General features: G+C 37.3%; 3 protein-coding genes across 3 annotated transcripts in view; 1 reads left to right on the top strand and 2 right to left on the bottom strand.

The window, feature by feature from the left end:
- LOC143292742 (RUN and FYVE domain-containing protein 2-like) overlaps positions 1-2,736 on the bottom strand; it is a 61,946-nt gene extending 59,210 nt beyond the window's left edge. The window contains exon 1 of the mRNA XM_076603283.1: positions 2,557-2,736. Coding sequence (XP_076459398.1) covers positions 2,557-2,713 — 157 coding nt within the window. The 5' untranslated portion in view covers positions 2,714-2,736. The remainder of the gene's footprint in view (positions 1-2,556) is intronic.
- The window catches only part of LOC143284143 (solute carrier family 15 member 4-like), a 531,759-nt gene that overhangs the window by 117,415 nt on the left and 396,844 nt on the right, over positions 1-17,500 (bottom strand). The gene's annotated exons all lie outside the window — the stretch shown is intronic.
- On the top strand, positions 3,229-10,145 carry LOC143284732 (bifunctional methylenetetrahydrofolate dehydrogenase/cyclohydrolase, mitochondrial-like). Its single transcript, XM_076591722.1, has 5 exons — positions 3,229-3,425; positions 4,813-4,988; positions 5,792-5,899; positions 7,978-8,199; positions 9,976-10,145. The coding sequence occupies exons 1-5, from the start codon at positions 3,307-3,309 to the stop codon at positions 10,095-10,097; spliced, it is 747 nt and encodes a 248-aa protein (XP_076447837.1). The 5' UTR covers positions 3,229-3,306; the 3' UTR covers positions 10,098-10,145.

Raw genomic sequence — 17,500 nt, 5'->3', positions numbered from 1 at the left:
CACACACACACACACACACACATTTTTTTTGTATACATGATACATCTCTATTCCAGTTTTCAAAATAGATTTCACTCTCAACCTTCTCATAATAACAAGCTATAGAGATTTTTTTCTTTTGGTTTATTTGCAATGTCTTAGCCTTTTTTCCATAAATCACACACACTGCTCTACTGGTGCAGTTTTTGTTGTTTTTTTCTTCTTAAAATCATCATAAGATTTACATTCAAACAAAAAATTTCATTTATTATAAACTGTGGATTTACACAAAAGGCATGGAGAATCTGTGGACATACTGGTAGATCTATGGTATATGGTATTTGTGTTGCCATTATAGCCAAAACTTCTACTTCTAAATTGTGACAGAGAATGACTATGAGAGAGTCACAAACAGAAAGACAGGCAGAGCAGATGAGGTAAAGTCATGCACACACACTGGCACAGAAACAGACACACACACAGACACAGCCACCGACACAGTCACACAGACAGGAAACACACACACACACACACACACTGCGATACAGTTCTGTTGTACAAAGAGATGTGAATATGAAATAGTAAAAGGTAGGAAAATGGGTTATAACCATGTATCTGAAACTATCATTATGCACAAATTTCTCTAAATCACACCCATCTCAGTATACATTATTTGGCAGGGCAGCGAAACATGATGGAGTCTCCTGTCGGACCGACGGATGAGCAGGCAGGCAGGCTTGGTCCAACAAAAACAACAACACAATAAACTACCCCGACAAGCCAAAAAATCTCTGGACAGAATTTAACTAAATCCACTTGTTTCTGGCAAAACTAGAAACGGAGGATTCCACCAATATGAGGAAGATCCCCATCCATCCAAATACAGTGTATCACTGTCATGTTTGTGTGTTTACATTCAAACTTACATACACTCAACTCATGTAGAATTAGTTTACAAGGTACTATATCATACTGAGGCTACAATTCAAGAACAGGGTTAGTACTCTGACACGTGTAAGGAGGGAGGAAGGCTGCCGGCAATCTGCACTCTCTCTGTGCTCACATTCTTTCTTCTTTGATACTGGCAAAGTAGGCACTTGCATGTGTATACACAATACTTGCAAGCCAAAACACTCACTTGCATAGTCCATCACACACACACACACAGACACACACACACACATGCATCCATGCACACACGCACACACAAACATACTTTTTTACAGACATGTCAGGAGAAATAGCATGAAATCCACTGGAAATTTTGGCACGACAATAATTAATATAAAAATATTTCAAACGAAAATCAGTACTAATATACATGACATCAATCAATTTAATCATCAGTGTATCATTCATTCATTGTCTGCCCTGATCAACAAAATGAGTCAGAGCTTCTAAATTATAGACCATGAAAAACAAAAAAGAGGGTGTGACCAAAACAGATCTTTTAAGTTTAACAGAGCAAAAGGTTAAAGAGATAAGACCTTCCAAACAAACAAAGCAGAAATAATGTAAGAGATCTTGAGAGCTCTCTATAGTTATTATAAGAAACAGACAGACCTGTGGACAATATGTTCTGGCGACAATATTATATATATATATATATATATATATATATATATATATATATATATATGTGTGTGTGTGTGTGTGTGTGTGTGTGTGTGTGTGTGAGTGAGTGAGTGAGTGAGTGAGTGAGTGAGTGTGTGTGTGTGTGTGTGTGTGTGTGTGTGTGTGTGTGTGTGTGTGTGTGTGTGTGCATGTGTGTGTGTGTGTGTGCTCATAACTGATACTTATAGTTATAATAACTGACAGATTATAAGATAAGACCTGATCAACATATCACTTGAGAGTACTATTGAGTCAAACGTCAAAGGACCCATACCCTTTTATGTTATGACAGAAAACAAAAGTAGTCTGATCCATGTTTAAAATGGTAATAATAATGCAAGCTGTGATGATGTGTGTTTCAAGTTTTTATGGTTCACTTTCAAAAACACTTCCAATCCACAAGGAGTAGCCCTACAAGCCCTGCGCAGTTAATATGTCTTTATTTACTTGCTTCAGAATAACTATAGAACTATTCAAAGTGCATGACTGTGGGTGCCTATGGAAAGACAAGACTAAACAAATCAAAGTTGAAAATTATCGTGATCGATGATCGTCGATCTCCCATTTCCACTATTCCAGACCCGTTCATTATTCAAATCAACTAAAAATAAATATTACACCTATAAGAATAACTGATGATGGATAACAAAGAATTCTATTTAAGTGTTCACTATAATATCAGTTATGCAGCGGACTCAACCTTTGATTCATTTTGTGAATAAACGTTGCGGATACGGAATGCTTAGTAAGAGGGGTGCTTGACCCATGCCATCATGTGATGACACATGACTAGTACAACAACAAGACGAAGAAAAAAAAACAACAGTCAATAATCAGAATGCTGTCATGCAGTAACCAAATTTCAAATGCAACCCGAGATCTACGAAGTATGACAGTAAGAGTACAAAGGTAAACTGGTGTTTTCAGTAAGGTAATACAATGAGCCCCCTGGTTGCAACTTACGTTCACGAAGAAGCTTAGATCGAATGCTATTTGCTTCCTTCTGTTGCACCAAACGCATATTTTTGGCCTCTCCTGGTCCATCATTGCCTTTTTTTTCGGGTGCAGGTGTATCCAATATTTGCGCTGTGTCAGGTGCTGATTCTTGGAGTTCCTCCATTAGAGACTTCACACCCCCTACTTGTTTTGGTTTGATGTCCGCCATCTTGAGTGATTCACGTACACAGTCACGACATTGAGTGAGATTGCGTTATTTGCATTTTAGGTCAATATCATAACAACAGCAGGCATACTGCATTCTGTTTAAGCTACTGTTTGTATATTTTGACTATATGATCTATAGCAATGGCAATCTCAAAACAAAACAAAATTGTCAGACCTAAGCCGATTCCTCCTTCATTTCCAACCCATAGGATTTTAATACAAAAGACTTGTAAAGAAGACAAAATTGCTATTAGAAAACAAATATACTTAAACATGTTTATTTTGGGATAGATAGCTATCAGTTACTTTAGCTGCAAAAAGTATAATCATCGATCAGCATTTTAAAAGGCACACTTCATATTTTTGAAATGCCTCTAGGGTTAAAAGTTGGGGATGGTTAAATTTCGGTTTAGGCACCGATACACACGTCGTCTGCAAGAGTTTCATCACTACGGAAGAAGTTCGCGCGAACGTGTGCAGACAGACGTTCCTGCTGTGCTTAGTTATTGGTCTTTGTTAGCTTGTGTATCAAAGTGACAACGCTTATAAATGAATTCCACTCTTTGGTTACGACAGTTAAGTGCATTTGGTGTACGCCTTACAAAGCGTCTGCAACCGACCGTCATCAATGCTTCTTGTACCGGGAGACCGCTTCACGTTCATCCACAGTGTGTGATGGTTAAGTTATGTGTGCGAGCGTGTGTGTCTGTGTGCGTGCATATGTTGGGGGATGGTGTTGGTGGTATTTCTCCAGTTTCATGCCTTTGAATTGTTCACACTTCTGTTAGCCAATGATGTTATTTTGATGTCTGAAGCCGTTGTTGGTCTACAAACACAGCTGAATTCTTTACATCGTGCGGCAGATTCACTTCAATTAAGAGTTAACATGGCTAAAAGTAATATCATAGTATTTTGTAAGGGTGGTTATCAGAGTAGCAGGGAAAGGTGGTTGTATGGTGATGCATTGATCCCAGTTGTTAACGTTTATAAATATTTGGGAATAATTTTTCTCCACTCTTTGAGTTTTGTTGGTGCTTGTAAAGATTTAGCAAGTAGGGCTAAAATGCTTTAATCTGTATTATGAAAAAGTTACATGTGTTCAATAATACCTCTTTTGATTTACTTATTAAGCTGTTTGATGCTCAGGTACAGCCAATTGTGTTATACGGTTGACTTGTGGGGCCAAGTTAGAGCCACTATTCATTGTGAATCAGTTCATACTTTTGTTTTGAAGAAATTCTTAGGTGTTGAGAGGCAGTTGCTGCAGTTAAATGTATTCATTATTGGTTAGAAATAAATGACAGAAATGAAAAAAAGGTTTGATATTCAAAATAGTGAAAGATTTTATTTTTTATAGGAATTTTCAACAATGGCCCACACTTGAAACCATACCTGATGTTAAATATGGATAGACATTTGAGATATATAACGACAAGATTCAGATTAGGTATTTCAGAGTTAGTGGTTGATTATTATAGATATAGAACATGTAATGACAGTGATCAGATTTGTCCATTATGCAAAGATTCGACAGAAAATGAAATGCACTTTGTTCTTTGTTGTCCAGTTTGAGGAATATTCAAAAATCCTTTATTAAGCCTAAATATTATAGACAACCAAATATGTTTAAATTGAACCTGTTAATGTCTTCAACCTTGTGTGAAATTGTTAGAAACAATGCTCTGTGTAATTTATATAAAGCTATCAAAGTCCGAGAAACCATTACATCACAAGAACACTGTTTCATAGCTAGGCTAGTTTTCATTTGGAACTTAGGTTATATCAGGTTTTCTATGTATGTTGTATTATGTTTCTTGTTTTTGTTTTTGTTTGGTTTTTCATTGTATTATGTTCACATACCCCTTTATAAGGGGCCTTGGCCTATATGAAGAAACCATCTCTCTCTCTCTCTCTGTATGTATCATCATATGTGTGTGTGTATGTATATTTTTATACACAGATCTGTTTTCAATGAAGGCTTTACATGTGAAAAATAGCATTTGGTTGATTCATTTGTGACAATACAAAATCTTATCAGTGATATCACTTTTCCAGACTGACTACAGCCAGAGTGATAGATGGAAAAGCCATTGCCAAGCAGATCAAAGATGAGGTGAAAGTGGAGGTGGCACAGATTAAAGAGGCAGGTGGTAGATCTCCTCAGCTGACTGTGATCCTGGTTGGCAGTGACCCTGCAAGTGTGGTGTATGTCAGGAATAAGATCAAGGCTTGTCAGTATACAGGTACACGTGATGAATTCTTCACATTTGTTTTGCTTGGGGTGTGGTGGTGGTGTTTTGGGGTTGGTTTGTTGTTGTTGTTTTTTGTTTTTTTTAATATGGTGGTTGTTATTTACAGTTCTTTTATCACAAAGCTTTATCAGCCTTGCTAAGATTATTACATTAATGATATTCATATCAGTTGCTCGTACTTGTAGTGTTAACTTCACCATGTAAATATATGATTTATGACTGTTACTGTGTTAGTATGGTTTCAATTAATAGAGGGATAAAATTCTCTACATATTCATGATCATTCATGAAACGGCAGCTTGTTTCAAACTTTCAAAAAAGTGACAGAGACAGCTAGCTAGCATGGTGGGCTTTTAGTGGGAAAGAAACATTTAAGTGTCATTGAAATGCACATCCTTGTAATGTTATATGTTATGAGATATCTTTAATTTCTCAGCCTTTTCTAATACTATTTATATTATGATATATATATATATATATATATATATATATGTGTGTGTGTGTGTGTGTGTGTGTGCTATATAGTTTGTGCATGGATGATGCCATAGGTTTGAATGAGAACAAACAGCTACTGTGTGAGTGAGGTGTCTGTTGTTGTTGTTTTTGGGTTTTTCTTCATTTTTAAAATTGATCTTTTGGAAGAAAAATGAAAATATTGTTCATCAGGTTTCCACTATCTTTCTTTTTACCCTAAAAAGAAAAGAAAACAACAACGAAAAAAGAACAAACACACTGTAACTAGCAAATGAATGATTTACTTTATGCCTTGGTTGCATTCGCAGGTGTGGAAACCTTTGGCAAAAATGCTGTGGTGTGTGGACGTTCCAAGAATGTGGGATTACCCATCGCCGTTTTCCTTCATGGGGACGGTGACCGTGGTAGCCTTTCAGGTACAATGGCTTATTCCTATACTTCAAAGTGTCTTGTCAAGTGGACAGAGTATAATGGTAAAGATATTAAATTTTAATAACTGTAATAATGCATAGACTGATGCTCTCACTAAGCACACACACACACTCACACACAAACACACAAATGTACACTGTCAGACACACACATAGACACTCACACAAGCACATACACGCACGCACACACATAGTGAACTTAACTGCTTTCTTGTGTCTAGCAAATTACACTCAGTGGTCCTGAACTAATCCATAGTCATGCAAGTGTGTGTGCATATTTTATGCATGGGTTTCTTTGAGTATGTCTTAAAAATTGTCTTTGCATATTTGTTTTTGTGTCTATGCAAGCATTTATGTTTGTGTGTGTGTGTGTTAGTTGTTGTTTTTGTTGGGTTTTTTTTTCATTTTTGGGGGGAGGTGGGGGAAGAGGCGAGGGTGAAAGAGAGAATTGAGTATCCTGTAGTGTCATATCGTGACATATTGTTTTGTTGTTGTGACAGATCTAGGTCATAACAACATAGATGTCTGATCCTTTCAATCTAATCAGTTTTCTTGACCAAGAAAAAAAAAAAAAAAAAAAAAAAAATCATCGTGCCCATCAGTAAAGTCAGACCCAAGAACTGTTTCATTTCAGACACAGAAATTATATCTGTCTATGCAGATAATATTGAGTCACTTTCTTTCTGTCTGCCTGGATTTGCATCTGCTGATGCTGATAGTCTGGAGTCACTTTCTTTCTGCCTGCCTGGATTTGCGTCTGCTGATAGTCTGGAGTCTCTTTCTGCCTGCCTGGATTTGCATCTGCTGATGCTGGTAGTCTGGAGTCTCATTCTGCCTGCCTGGATTTGCATCTGCTGATGCTGACAGTCAGGAGTCACTTTCTTTCTGCCTGTCTGGATTTGCTTCTACATGTTGGAGTGTCTGCTGTGCATACAAATAGGTTTCCTAAACAAAGTTCTAGTTTAGATTATCATCTACAATAAAGGAGAAAAAGTCAATGCAGGCTGTGCTGTGTGGGTCGATTTTTCAGTTTACTGTCACCAGCAAAGTCGGCAATAACAGGCTGAATGTTGTTTGTTGGCCCTACATTGATCCCCTCAAACACAGTAAGGCCACGCCCCCTCAGCCTCCACCCCCTCTGCCTCCTTTTCCACCTCTCTGACCCAGTTCCTTTGTCCAGTTACCCTGAGTCCCCTCGCCCTGTTTCTATCTCTATGCCTCACTTGCATTGGCTCAATGCCAAGAATATCGCTCCTTTGTGTACTGCTGCTATTTCGGTCAGCGACACTGTCAGTCATGTGGGCGGAGTCAACTTTGAACAGCATCACTCAACTGTTTGACCTTGCCAGCTCTTCATTGGTCCCTTTATCTTCTATCTAATCGTCCGATAAAAGTTCATTTGTCTTTTTCTTCGAGTTGACGCTTCAATTTTTTTTTCTGTGCATGAGCTAAAGAAAGCAATTTTGGTCGTATTTGTGCACCTCGGATTGCACAGCTTAAGCTGAGTGTCGCCATTTTGCTGAGCATGCAGCAAGCGAGCCAGTAGCCCAACCAAATCATTCAAATGAAGGACCTCCTCATGAGATAGCTGGGGTTTCTAGCTATCAACAGAATCTAGAAAGATTCTCCTTGCTAAAGGTACTTGTGTTTTTGCCAAGAAACTCAATACAAACCAAGGAAAAGTCTGAATATTTCATTGACGAGATTCCTCGTCACTTTGGCAGCGAAGTGTACATGGCTGTGCTGACAAGTTATCTTGTCGTACATGCAGCCTTGGGGTTAATCTTGTGTTATTATGGTATAGCATAATAGTGCCTATATTTTTATATAAAGTTATTTTCCACAGTTTTGTTGCTTTTATTTGTCATTAACTGAGAACATTTTGACATGTCTTTTTATAATGTGCTCATTTTAACATGTCTTATTTGTAATGTGTTTTCTGCCTGCTCATTGTAGGGGAAAAGTACAATATTGATAAAATCAGTTATTATTCATAAGGGAATACAGAGATAAATGCTAACACTGTGATTTATACAGTACAACCATCTCCGCTCTGACTGCAGGTGACGCCACCACCACAATCTGCCACCGATACACACCTGCTGAGCAGCTGGCCGTCTTCACCAAGACGGCAGACATCATCGTCACAGCAGCAGGTGTGCCCAATCTGCTCACCGCCGATATGGTGAAAGAAGGGGTGGCTGTCATCGATGTTGGCATCAACCGCATTGATGATCCTGATAAACCAGGCAAAACCAAATTGGTTGGGGATGTGGATTTTGCAGGTGTGTTAAAAAGAGCATCTCTAGCATAGTTGATGCTGGGATGTTAGTATGAAAGGAAGTGTAGAGAAGAGCCTTGTTACATGGTCCCAGACGTAAATAGACACACATAACAGCATTGTCATTTTGATATGGGGTTGGAGTGTTATTGCTGCAGAATATGTGAGTAATCACTGTTTTGTGTTTTGTGAATTAAATTTCTGGATGGTGGGTAATATGAAGTGAATGAATAAACACCAGCCATCATTGTGCAGCAGCTAACGTTGTGGACTGATGACTGAGATGATGCAGTTTTGTGGTCAATTAGAGATAGTATATTATTTTACTTGTGTCCAACTCCTACCCAGAGTTGAATATTCTGTGGGCTCAGATGGGAAGATTGAGATAACACAGTTGAGAGTCATCCACTTTCAGAGGTGTGCCATTGGGAGTGTTATTAAAATTTCCTGACCGCAAGAGTGTCTATCTCTTGGGCATTGCTGGGACATTAGTTTGAAATGAAGTGTAGAGTACAGCCTTGCCACATATTCCCAAATCTAAATGAAGCCCCCGTAGCAGCGCATTATGCTCATCTTAGCTCATCATCAAATCTGGAAAAAGGTTTTAAATTGAGTAAACTTTTAAGCCCTGTTCTCATGCTGACCCCAGTTTCAGTTTTTCCTCCATTTCCATGCTTGTGATTTCCTGTCAAAGTTCTTAGCATCAGCAGATTCAAGGGAAATTCTTGTTGGAGATGGCAGTCTCATCTCCTGGGACAATGTTCAGTCAGTCTGGCTTGGCGACTGAGTGATTTTTGTCTTCAGAAGAGTGCTTGACAGGTGATGTCCTGCATATGTCAAATCAGAACTGGCACTACTGAAGACCACCAGAGTGACTTGGCAGCAGTGCAGAGTCTCTTCTTATGTGTGACATCCAGGTGACTAATATTGTGGCAGAGGAATGTGGGTGTGACCATGTTGAGAGGACTCAGGTTGAGCAGCATTGGAGTTATGCTTCTGAAATGGTGCAGATGATTGGGTAGCAAAAAATATTAAATAAGATAAGACAGAAAAATAAGTAATTGCACACCTCCATCTCAGTTGAAGTACTCCACTGTATTGTATTGTATTGTATTATATTACTTTATGTCACAACAGATTTCTTATTGTGAAAATTTGGTCAGCTCTCCCAGGGGAGATTTTGTGGCCACAGTGGAGCACAACCCAGATTTGGTTTTCTTTTTCCTGTCATCAGTGTATTTGTTCCACCATCATAGTGGATTTTTCTACAGAATATTGCCAGGGAAATCCCTTTTGTTGCTGTGTTTTTTTTTGTTTGTTGTTGATTTTTTTACATGCTCCAAGTGCATACTGCAACATGAGACTTCAGTTTATCATCTCATCTGAAATACTGGCACCCAGTTCTTTTTTTTACATGTGCCAAGTGCATGCTGCAACATGAGACTTCAGTTTATCATCTCATCTGAAAGACTGGCACCCAGTTCTTTTTTTACATGTGCCAAGTGCATGCTGCAACATGAGACTTCAGTTTATCATCTCATCTGAAAGACTGGCACCCACAGCACCACTCAAGGTGTAGTGGACAGGTGGTAGGGGGCGGGAGGAGGGGTGTGAGTAAAAATCCTGGTCCATATGTTGGAATTGAACCTGTGGACACTGGCTTCATAGTCTGGGCCTTTGCTCCATTTGAATACATATGATAGTGTATGCAATTAATATCAGGGGGAAAAGGAAACTTGTCTTTTGTTTTCATCATTCTGATCCATTGCTGCTTTTGCAGGAGTGGCTGAGAAAGCCAGTGTCATCACACCAGTACCAGGGGGCGTGGGGCCCTGCACCGTGGCCATGCTAATGAAGAACACTCTTCTGGCTTACAAGATGGCAGCCAACCTACCTCACTAACAAACCTGAACCAGGAGTGTACCTACCTGTGTAGGTTTCATCACTGAGGAAAGGCCCTGTTTATGGTTTTTGATCATCTGAACAAAAAATGTACAAACAGGTTCTGTAGATTTCTATGGATGGGTGGTGGTGAGGTTGGAGGGGGAGGGGGGGAACACATGGAGCTTTAATGAAGAAAAACAAAGCAAAAAAAAAAAAAGCACATTCCATCAGACAAATAGATACCATAATTTCCGGCCTATAAAGCGTGACTTTATGTTTTTTTTACTCAGCTCTGACTCCCGCATCTTATTGGCTGTATGTTCCCTATCTGTGTCTGAAATCTAGATTCTGACCATCACTTAATGTCACCTCTCACAACAAACTCAACATTTAATGACACACTTGATCACAATAAACATGAATGATCACACTGAAACTGAAAGCAACAGTTGCACGCTTCAGTCTTGGCGAGGTTTGATTCAACATTGTTGATGATCACCATCATATAGAATTGAAACAAAATCCCATAATGATGCTGAAGTTAAAGTGAGCAGATGAAGAGTGTAATGTAGCCCAGTCAACAGTTGAAAAGAATAATTCAGTTTACGGAGATGATATCAGTACTCAGAAAACACCATCAACAGAGCGATTCTCCTTCAGTCAGTATGGATGACTTTTACTTTGGGGGATTCTTGGTAGATGTGGATTATCAGATGCATACATCTTATATGAGTTCAAATCGTTTTCTTTCAAATATTCTCTTATGTGCTGTTGCCATATGGGCTGGTAATTACAATAAACTATCTACAGCTTATCTACTCGCAGACTGTGATAAAAGTCGAGAATGCACAAGTGCTACTAGTCAGGACTCGGCTTTCCAGGATAATACAGTAATTTGACAAAAAGGAGAAATGTCAACCCACCCCACCCCAACATTTCTGTTGTTGTTGCTGTGTGTTGTTGGCCACAAATCATTCAACAGAATCAATTTCAAAAGATAAGAGTAAAAAATGAAAAAGAAGAAATCTGGAGGAAAAAAAACAACTTTTTTTTTTTTTTTCCAAAACCCTTAAAAAAGAGAAGAAAAAAGACAAGTTTACACCTTGTTACAGAAATGGTTGAACCATTTTTGTTTATAGGGAACTAGGGCACTGTGATTGTTGAAATGTTGTTTTTGGAAATGTTTTACAATTTTCGATTCTTCAAAAATAATTTTACAATTTATTGAAAAAAGCCTAATAAAAGAAACCAACAACAAAAAAATGTGTCAGAAATTAATGACATATATCAACCTTTACATTACTTTAATAAAGGTCTCTGGAAGTAAACCAAGTAGAATATGGAACAAACTTAAAACAAATTCTTTTTTTTTTCTTTACTTTTTTAAAATTTTTTTTAGTCAATTCACAAATTGGTAACATAACTATGTATCAGCACTTAATCTCAAAGCCCAGTAATGTTGTTAATATCTGTTGTTGTCTCTTGAGGTTTTGTGTCAGTGTTGTGTAACTGATGCCTTCCAAGCTGTCTTGTGTGTAACAGGGTGATATTTCAATGTCATGTCCATTAGTACTGCACAGCTTCACTTGAGTAATATCTGTCTCACTGATGGCAGCTGGGTTGTGAACAAGTTTTGAGATGTCTTGATGTGAGCAGGATTTTCTCCACTGTTTTCTACACACCCACGGTTTTGTGTGTGTGTGCGTGTGTTAGTGTATGTGAATGTAAGTGTGTGTGTGTGTGTGTGTGAGACCGTGTGTTCTTAAAACAAGTATTTTTGGGATGGTTTTGAAGACTACATACAAATGAATGTGAGTGTGTATGTTTGCGTAGAGAAAGAGAGAGAGAGAGTGTCCACAATAGTCCTTTGCCAAAACTTTTTTTTTTTTCTAAGGCTAAACTTCTCCACCTTGACATGGAATTAACTGAATCATTTTGTTTACCAGGGCACTGCGGCTGCATAATTGTTGAGATATTATTATGATGAGAAGAATCTCCACACAATGTACTGGAATGTGCATCTCAGATAAAGTTGTATTGTTGATTGTCCACCCATCAAAAAGCATTTCTCATTGTAAATGTGTTGGAGGATATGATTTCCTGTTTACCTTTTGTAAAAGTCTTTGGCTCAGTGAGGCATAGGGTTTTACTTATGGAATATTGCAGCCATTTTTCTTATGAAAAAAAAGTATAAACAGTTGTTGTTGTTTTTTGTGGCCATGACCATGACGGAACACTTCATTCATGAAGAACAAAGATCTACTGATTTGATATGTTATGTATATATCTATACATATCTATTTTTCTACCAATCTCTCTCTCTCTCTCCCTCCCTCTCTCTCTCTGTCTCTCTCTCTCGCTATATATATGTGTGTGTGTGTGTGTGTATATATATATATATATATATATATATAATTTTTTTTTTTTTTCCTTTTTTTTTCTTTCTTTTTAATACGCCCTCTGAAAGAAATGTACTCTAAATATTGATTGAGATTATTCACTTCATTAAGTGTTTATGCAAAACCCAGTTTGCAAATCATTATACTCCTGATCACTTCGTTTTCATGCCAGTTTATTTTCAAGTCAACAGTTAGTCAGTCATATGATTTAACCAAAGTTTAGAAAAATGTTAATATCAAAGGAAATGAGTATTAAAATATCTATAATTTTATCACCAGTTTTGAGTTTCTTTCTTATACTTTGCTTTGACATTTTTTTGCAAAGACAATATACACAGCAGAACCTCAATTAACTTTTCTTTTCTTTTTTTTTTTTTTCAATAGTTTGCTGACCAGAATTTTTATATATTTTGACGTGATGCCTTATGACTGAAAGATTTGAAGGGACAACATTTAGCTTGATTATTTTATTTTTCTGTCTTTCTTTATGAAAATTCATGAGGGAAAACAAGAAATTGTATTTGGGCTTTGTTTTCACATACACCACTTATGGATAAATCAGAGTTATGAGGTATTCCATAACAGTGCAATATTATGCCAGAATCTCTGCACATGAAATTTTTTACCTGCGTAAATGCACAACAGTTGAATTAAGAAAGGAAATGTACAGAAACGTGTGAACGTTGAAAAGCACATTTTGTGACCATGTTGTTCCATGTTTTGTTTCTCTGGAAAAACACATTTTTTGTGGTGATGTTGTCTTGTGTATTGTTTCACTGAATGATGCCATGATGAAGTTCTCTAGACTGAAGTATGGTCTTGGTGAAAGAAAGAGGGAAAGAAAAAGAGAGAGGGCAGGTGAACCCAGGACAGGTGTGCATGGGGGAACTTGCAATGAGCGGCACAGGAGTTAAATTATGCCACTGAACAGTGCAGGGGATGTATAGATGTATGTTGTAATTGTCTGTTAAAAAAGATTATTGGGAGGTAAAAAGGTGTTTCTTGGATTCCACAGTTTTATCAAAGTTAAAAAATCTGCCAGCCATAATCAGTGTGTGTTTGTTTTTTTATGGTTTTTTTTTTTCTATTTTCTATTCTTTTTTTTATGTATAAAAAAAAATGTTTTTATTCTTGAGTGATTTTTTTTTCTATTTTCTATTCTTTTTTTTATGTATAAAAAAAAATGTTTTTATTCTTGAGTGAAAATTTTCTTTTGAGTTTTTATTCTTGAGTGATATTGCTTTTTGTTTTGCTTTGCTTTTGGTTTGCTTTTGATTTGATCAGTAATATATTTACCATATCACACTGAAATATAAGATTCCCCCCCCTCCCCTCCAAAAGGTTAACAAAATTTACCAGTAGTGTGCTTTTCTTTGAATTCTTATGCTTTTGCTGTTTTGTGTTCTTTGGTAAGCATCTTTATTCTTGAATGTATATTATATGTATGTTGTTGTTTTCTCCCGGTTCAAAAAAAAAAAAAAAAAAAAATTTAACAAGTCAAACCATTACTCCACTATATATCTATATCTATGTGTCTATGTTTATATAGATATAGATATATAATCTGCAATCTCCAAATTGTGAATCTGTTATGCATGCATGAATAGAATCTTTTTAGACACACATACCGATACACTAGCATGTACACATACATATGTATGTGCATAAACATACTCACACATGCATGCACACATACACACACACATACACACATACAGACATAGTATATGTTATGCTTGCACACACAAACATGCATGAAAAGTAAACGTTATCTTGTGTAACTGCCAGTGGCAGTGGGTTTTCTTGTATACCTAACACGGTCAGTGGTTTGGTTTTTTTCTCTGACCAATGCTTGAGTTACACAATGCAGGAGAGCTGACCACCCTTGCTCTTCATGTGTCTTGTCTCTTGGTGCTATTTACCTTATAAAAAGCAAAATCTGTTTGGTGTTGGACTTCTGATCCAGTGTTCACTGGTGTTCAGTTTTTTGTGGCTGGCCCCGTTTCAGCAGATGTTGTGTCCTTGGAAGAGACGCTTCACTCTGAAATCCACACAAGTGTGAATGGGTACCTGTCTTCAGTTGGGGGAAGGTTAAAATGGCAGAAGGAGAGAGTATTGGGCCCTGCCACCCTGCACCGAGACCTAGACACAGTGGATATGAATTCACTGCATCGATAGCAGTAAATGGCTTTTGATTGATGCAGCAGATTGGGCACATGTCTTGTCATGATACACTTTCTTTTCTTGTTTGTGAATAAACTTGGGTTGAAAATTCAGTGAAAAATAGTATATCAATTAAAAGAAGTAATAAAGACTAGTGAGCAGGTCAAGTATCATGTACAAGAGTTACCAGGCTATTTTAAATCAGTGTCAAAAATAGATGTGGATATGTTTAGGTTTTTCTTGGTTATTGTTTTTTTGGGGGGATGGGGGGTGGGGGGGGATGCTTATCCACGCATGCTATGTATACTCACTCTTTCTGTGTTGATTTTTGAACATAGAGCTTTATGAAAATTGAATGTACAGAAATATATGAAGTTGTCATTTTCTACTGTTATGGGTGATGGAAAGTTTGGGGGGGGTTGGTTTTTTTTGTTTCTTGTTTTTTGGGTTTTTTAATGTTCATGCAGAACAGGTGATGACCTACACTGTACTTTTTTTTTGTTCCTAATTTAACCCCTAGGCTGCCTGCATGACAAGATAACTCGTCATGGCAAGCATGCATGCTTCGCTGCAACAATGACAAGATAACTCGTCATCGAAATATTCTGACTTTTCCCTGGTTTGCATTCACTTCGTTGACAAAAATCGTGGTAGCTTTAGCCTGGGGAATCTCTCTAGATTCTATTCATAGCTAGAAACCCCATCTACGTCATGAAGCAGTCCTTTATTTGAACGTTTTGGTTGGGTCACTGTCCAAGTGTTTGCCTGACTTCTCTCCTCGCTCGCTCAACAAAATGTCGGACTGACGCCGTGCTCAAGACATGCGATTGTGACGAACTAAATCAACCAAGATTTCTTTCTTTAGCTGATGCTCAGAAAGAATTGAAGCGTAAATTCGAAGGAGAAGATAGTGATGAACATTTATAGGACGATCTGATAAAAAAAAAATAAAGGGAGCAATCAAGAGAGTGGCCAAGATGCGACTGTCAGGGAGTGATGCCGGCTGAACTGTTAGCAGTCGACATGACCGAATTAGCAGCAGAGCGATATTCTTGGCACGCAGCCAACGCGGTCTGATGAGAACTGTATCAAGTGACCGTGTGAGAGGGGTGAAGAGAAGGGGGGTTGGAGACTGAGGGGGCATGGCCCCACATCCATCTTATCACTTGGAGAAGTCACAATGTATTGTGTATCTATCTCTTAAAAAAAAAAAAATATATATATATATATATATTGTGGTTGTTCTAGTATGATTTTGTGTTTGCAGATATCCATTTGTCCAGAAAATATGATGTTTTTTGTGCAAATTACCTGACTAATGTTTGTAATGAAGAAGTTGAAAATGTGACAAAAAACAAAAACACTGATTTCAAAACAACAGCATGTCACTAAAAAATACATAAAATGGGAAAACATCATGTGTTTTGTATTCTTTATTCATTTCCCTTTCAGAAAATATATACTTTTATGGGTCTTTCTCCAATAACAAAGAGCACAGAATTTTTTGAAAATTTATGCCCGTTTTTTTGTGAAAAAACCTTGGCAAATAGATTTCACTTAAATCTTATTTTCCTGGCAGCGAAAGGGTTAAAGATTACAAAAAAGTGCCAAAATAATACCAGTCATTAATACCAAGTCATACCACCAGTATTTATTGTGTGCATAGATAAATAGATACATACATACATACATATGTGTGTGTGTGTGTAAAATAGATAAATGTTAATTTAAAGAAAAATAGTTTTATTAATTAATATGATTGCCAAATGAAAGCACAGTCATTTACACCAGCTTATCAACAGCAATTAGTTATTGGAATTATATGCAGGTTTTGTTGTTATTGTTTGTTTTTTGTTTTTTTTGGGGGGGGGGGGGGTTGTTGTGTTTTGTTGTTGTTGTTTTTTTTTTTAGAAATGTTTAAGGGAAGAAGGTAGGAGACTGGTTAAGATGCTTATATGCCATTACAGTGTCTGTAAGGGTCTGGGATCTGATCTTGGTTTTGCCTTTGCTCCCACATTTGACTGGAAAATCGAACTGAGGTCTCGTGTGCAGCATGTATTCGGAGCACTGAAAAAGGAACCATGGCAACATAAGTGTTGTCCTCTTACAAATTTCTGTTGGAGATACACTCTGATAGGTATTAATATATATATATATATATATATATATATATATATGACAGCACTCAAAAGGAAACCAAGTGCATTGAACTATTCTACAGGTCAGGCATCTGCTTGGCAGATGATGTGTAGCACATATGGATTTATTTAAACACAAGTGGTGACTCTTTTAGAAACTGAAACTTCAGAGATGTTAGAAAACAGAATGTTTCCTTTCTTCACCCCCCCTGTTGTTGTTATGATGCAAATAAGCTCTTAGACCCCCCTAGCCCCTCCCTCCCCCTTGCCTCCTTGTTTGTTTAACCTGTTGCATGTGCCCACATAGACACTCACACACACACACACACACACACTCATACACTCTCACAAATATGCACCAGTTTGACCAAAGAAATATATCTATGCACAATTTCCCCTCTGTATGTCTTCTAGTATTACATGGTTGTAATTTGGACAGAAATTCACATTCTTCATGGTAGTAATTTGGACAAAAATTCATAATCTTCATCAGTCTGATTCATAAGGCTGCTTTGTTTATTTTGCTTTTTTTGTTTGTTGTTTCTGTTTGTGTTATGGATATATTCAGCTAGCATCTGTTTTGGTTTACTTCTTTTAAAAAATATATATCCATGTATACTGTTTAGGTGTGGAGTTCTTAATCTTGTATTGACTGCAATATCAGTTCCTTGCTTTAAAAGCCATGTATCTAAGAGGTTTGAATCTTGTGTCATGTGTAACA

This window comes from Babylonia areolata, chromosome 1, assembly GCF_041734735.1.
Source record: "Babylonia areolata isolate BAREFJ2019XMU chromosome 1, ASM4173473v1, whole genome shotgun sequence".
Taxonomy (NCBI): domain Eukaryota; kingdom Metazoa; phylum Mollusca; class Gastropoda; order Neogastropoda; family Buccinidae; genus Babylonia; species Babylonia areolata.
The sequence above is the reverse complement of the archived record's forward strand: the minus strand, read 5'-3'. Positions and strand labels throughout refer to the sequence as shown.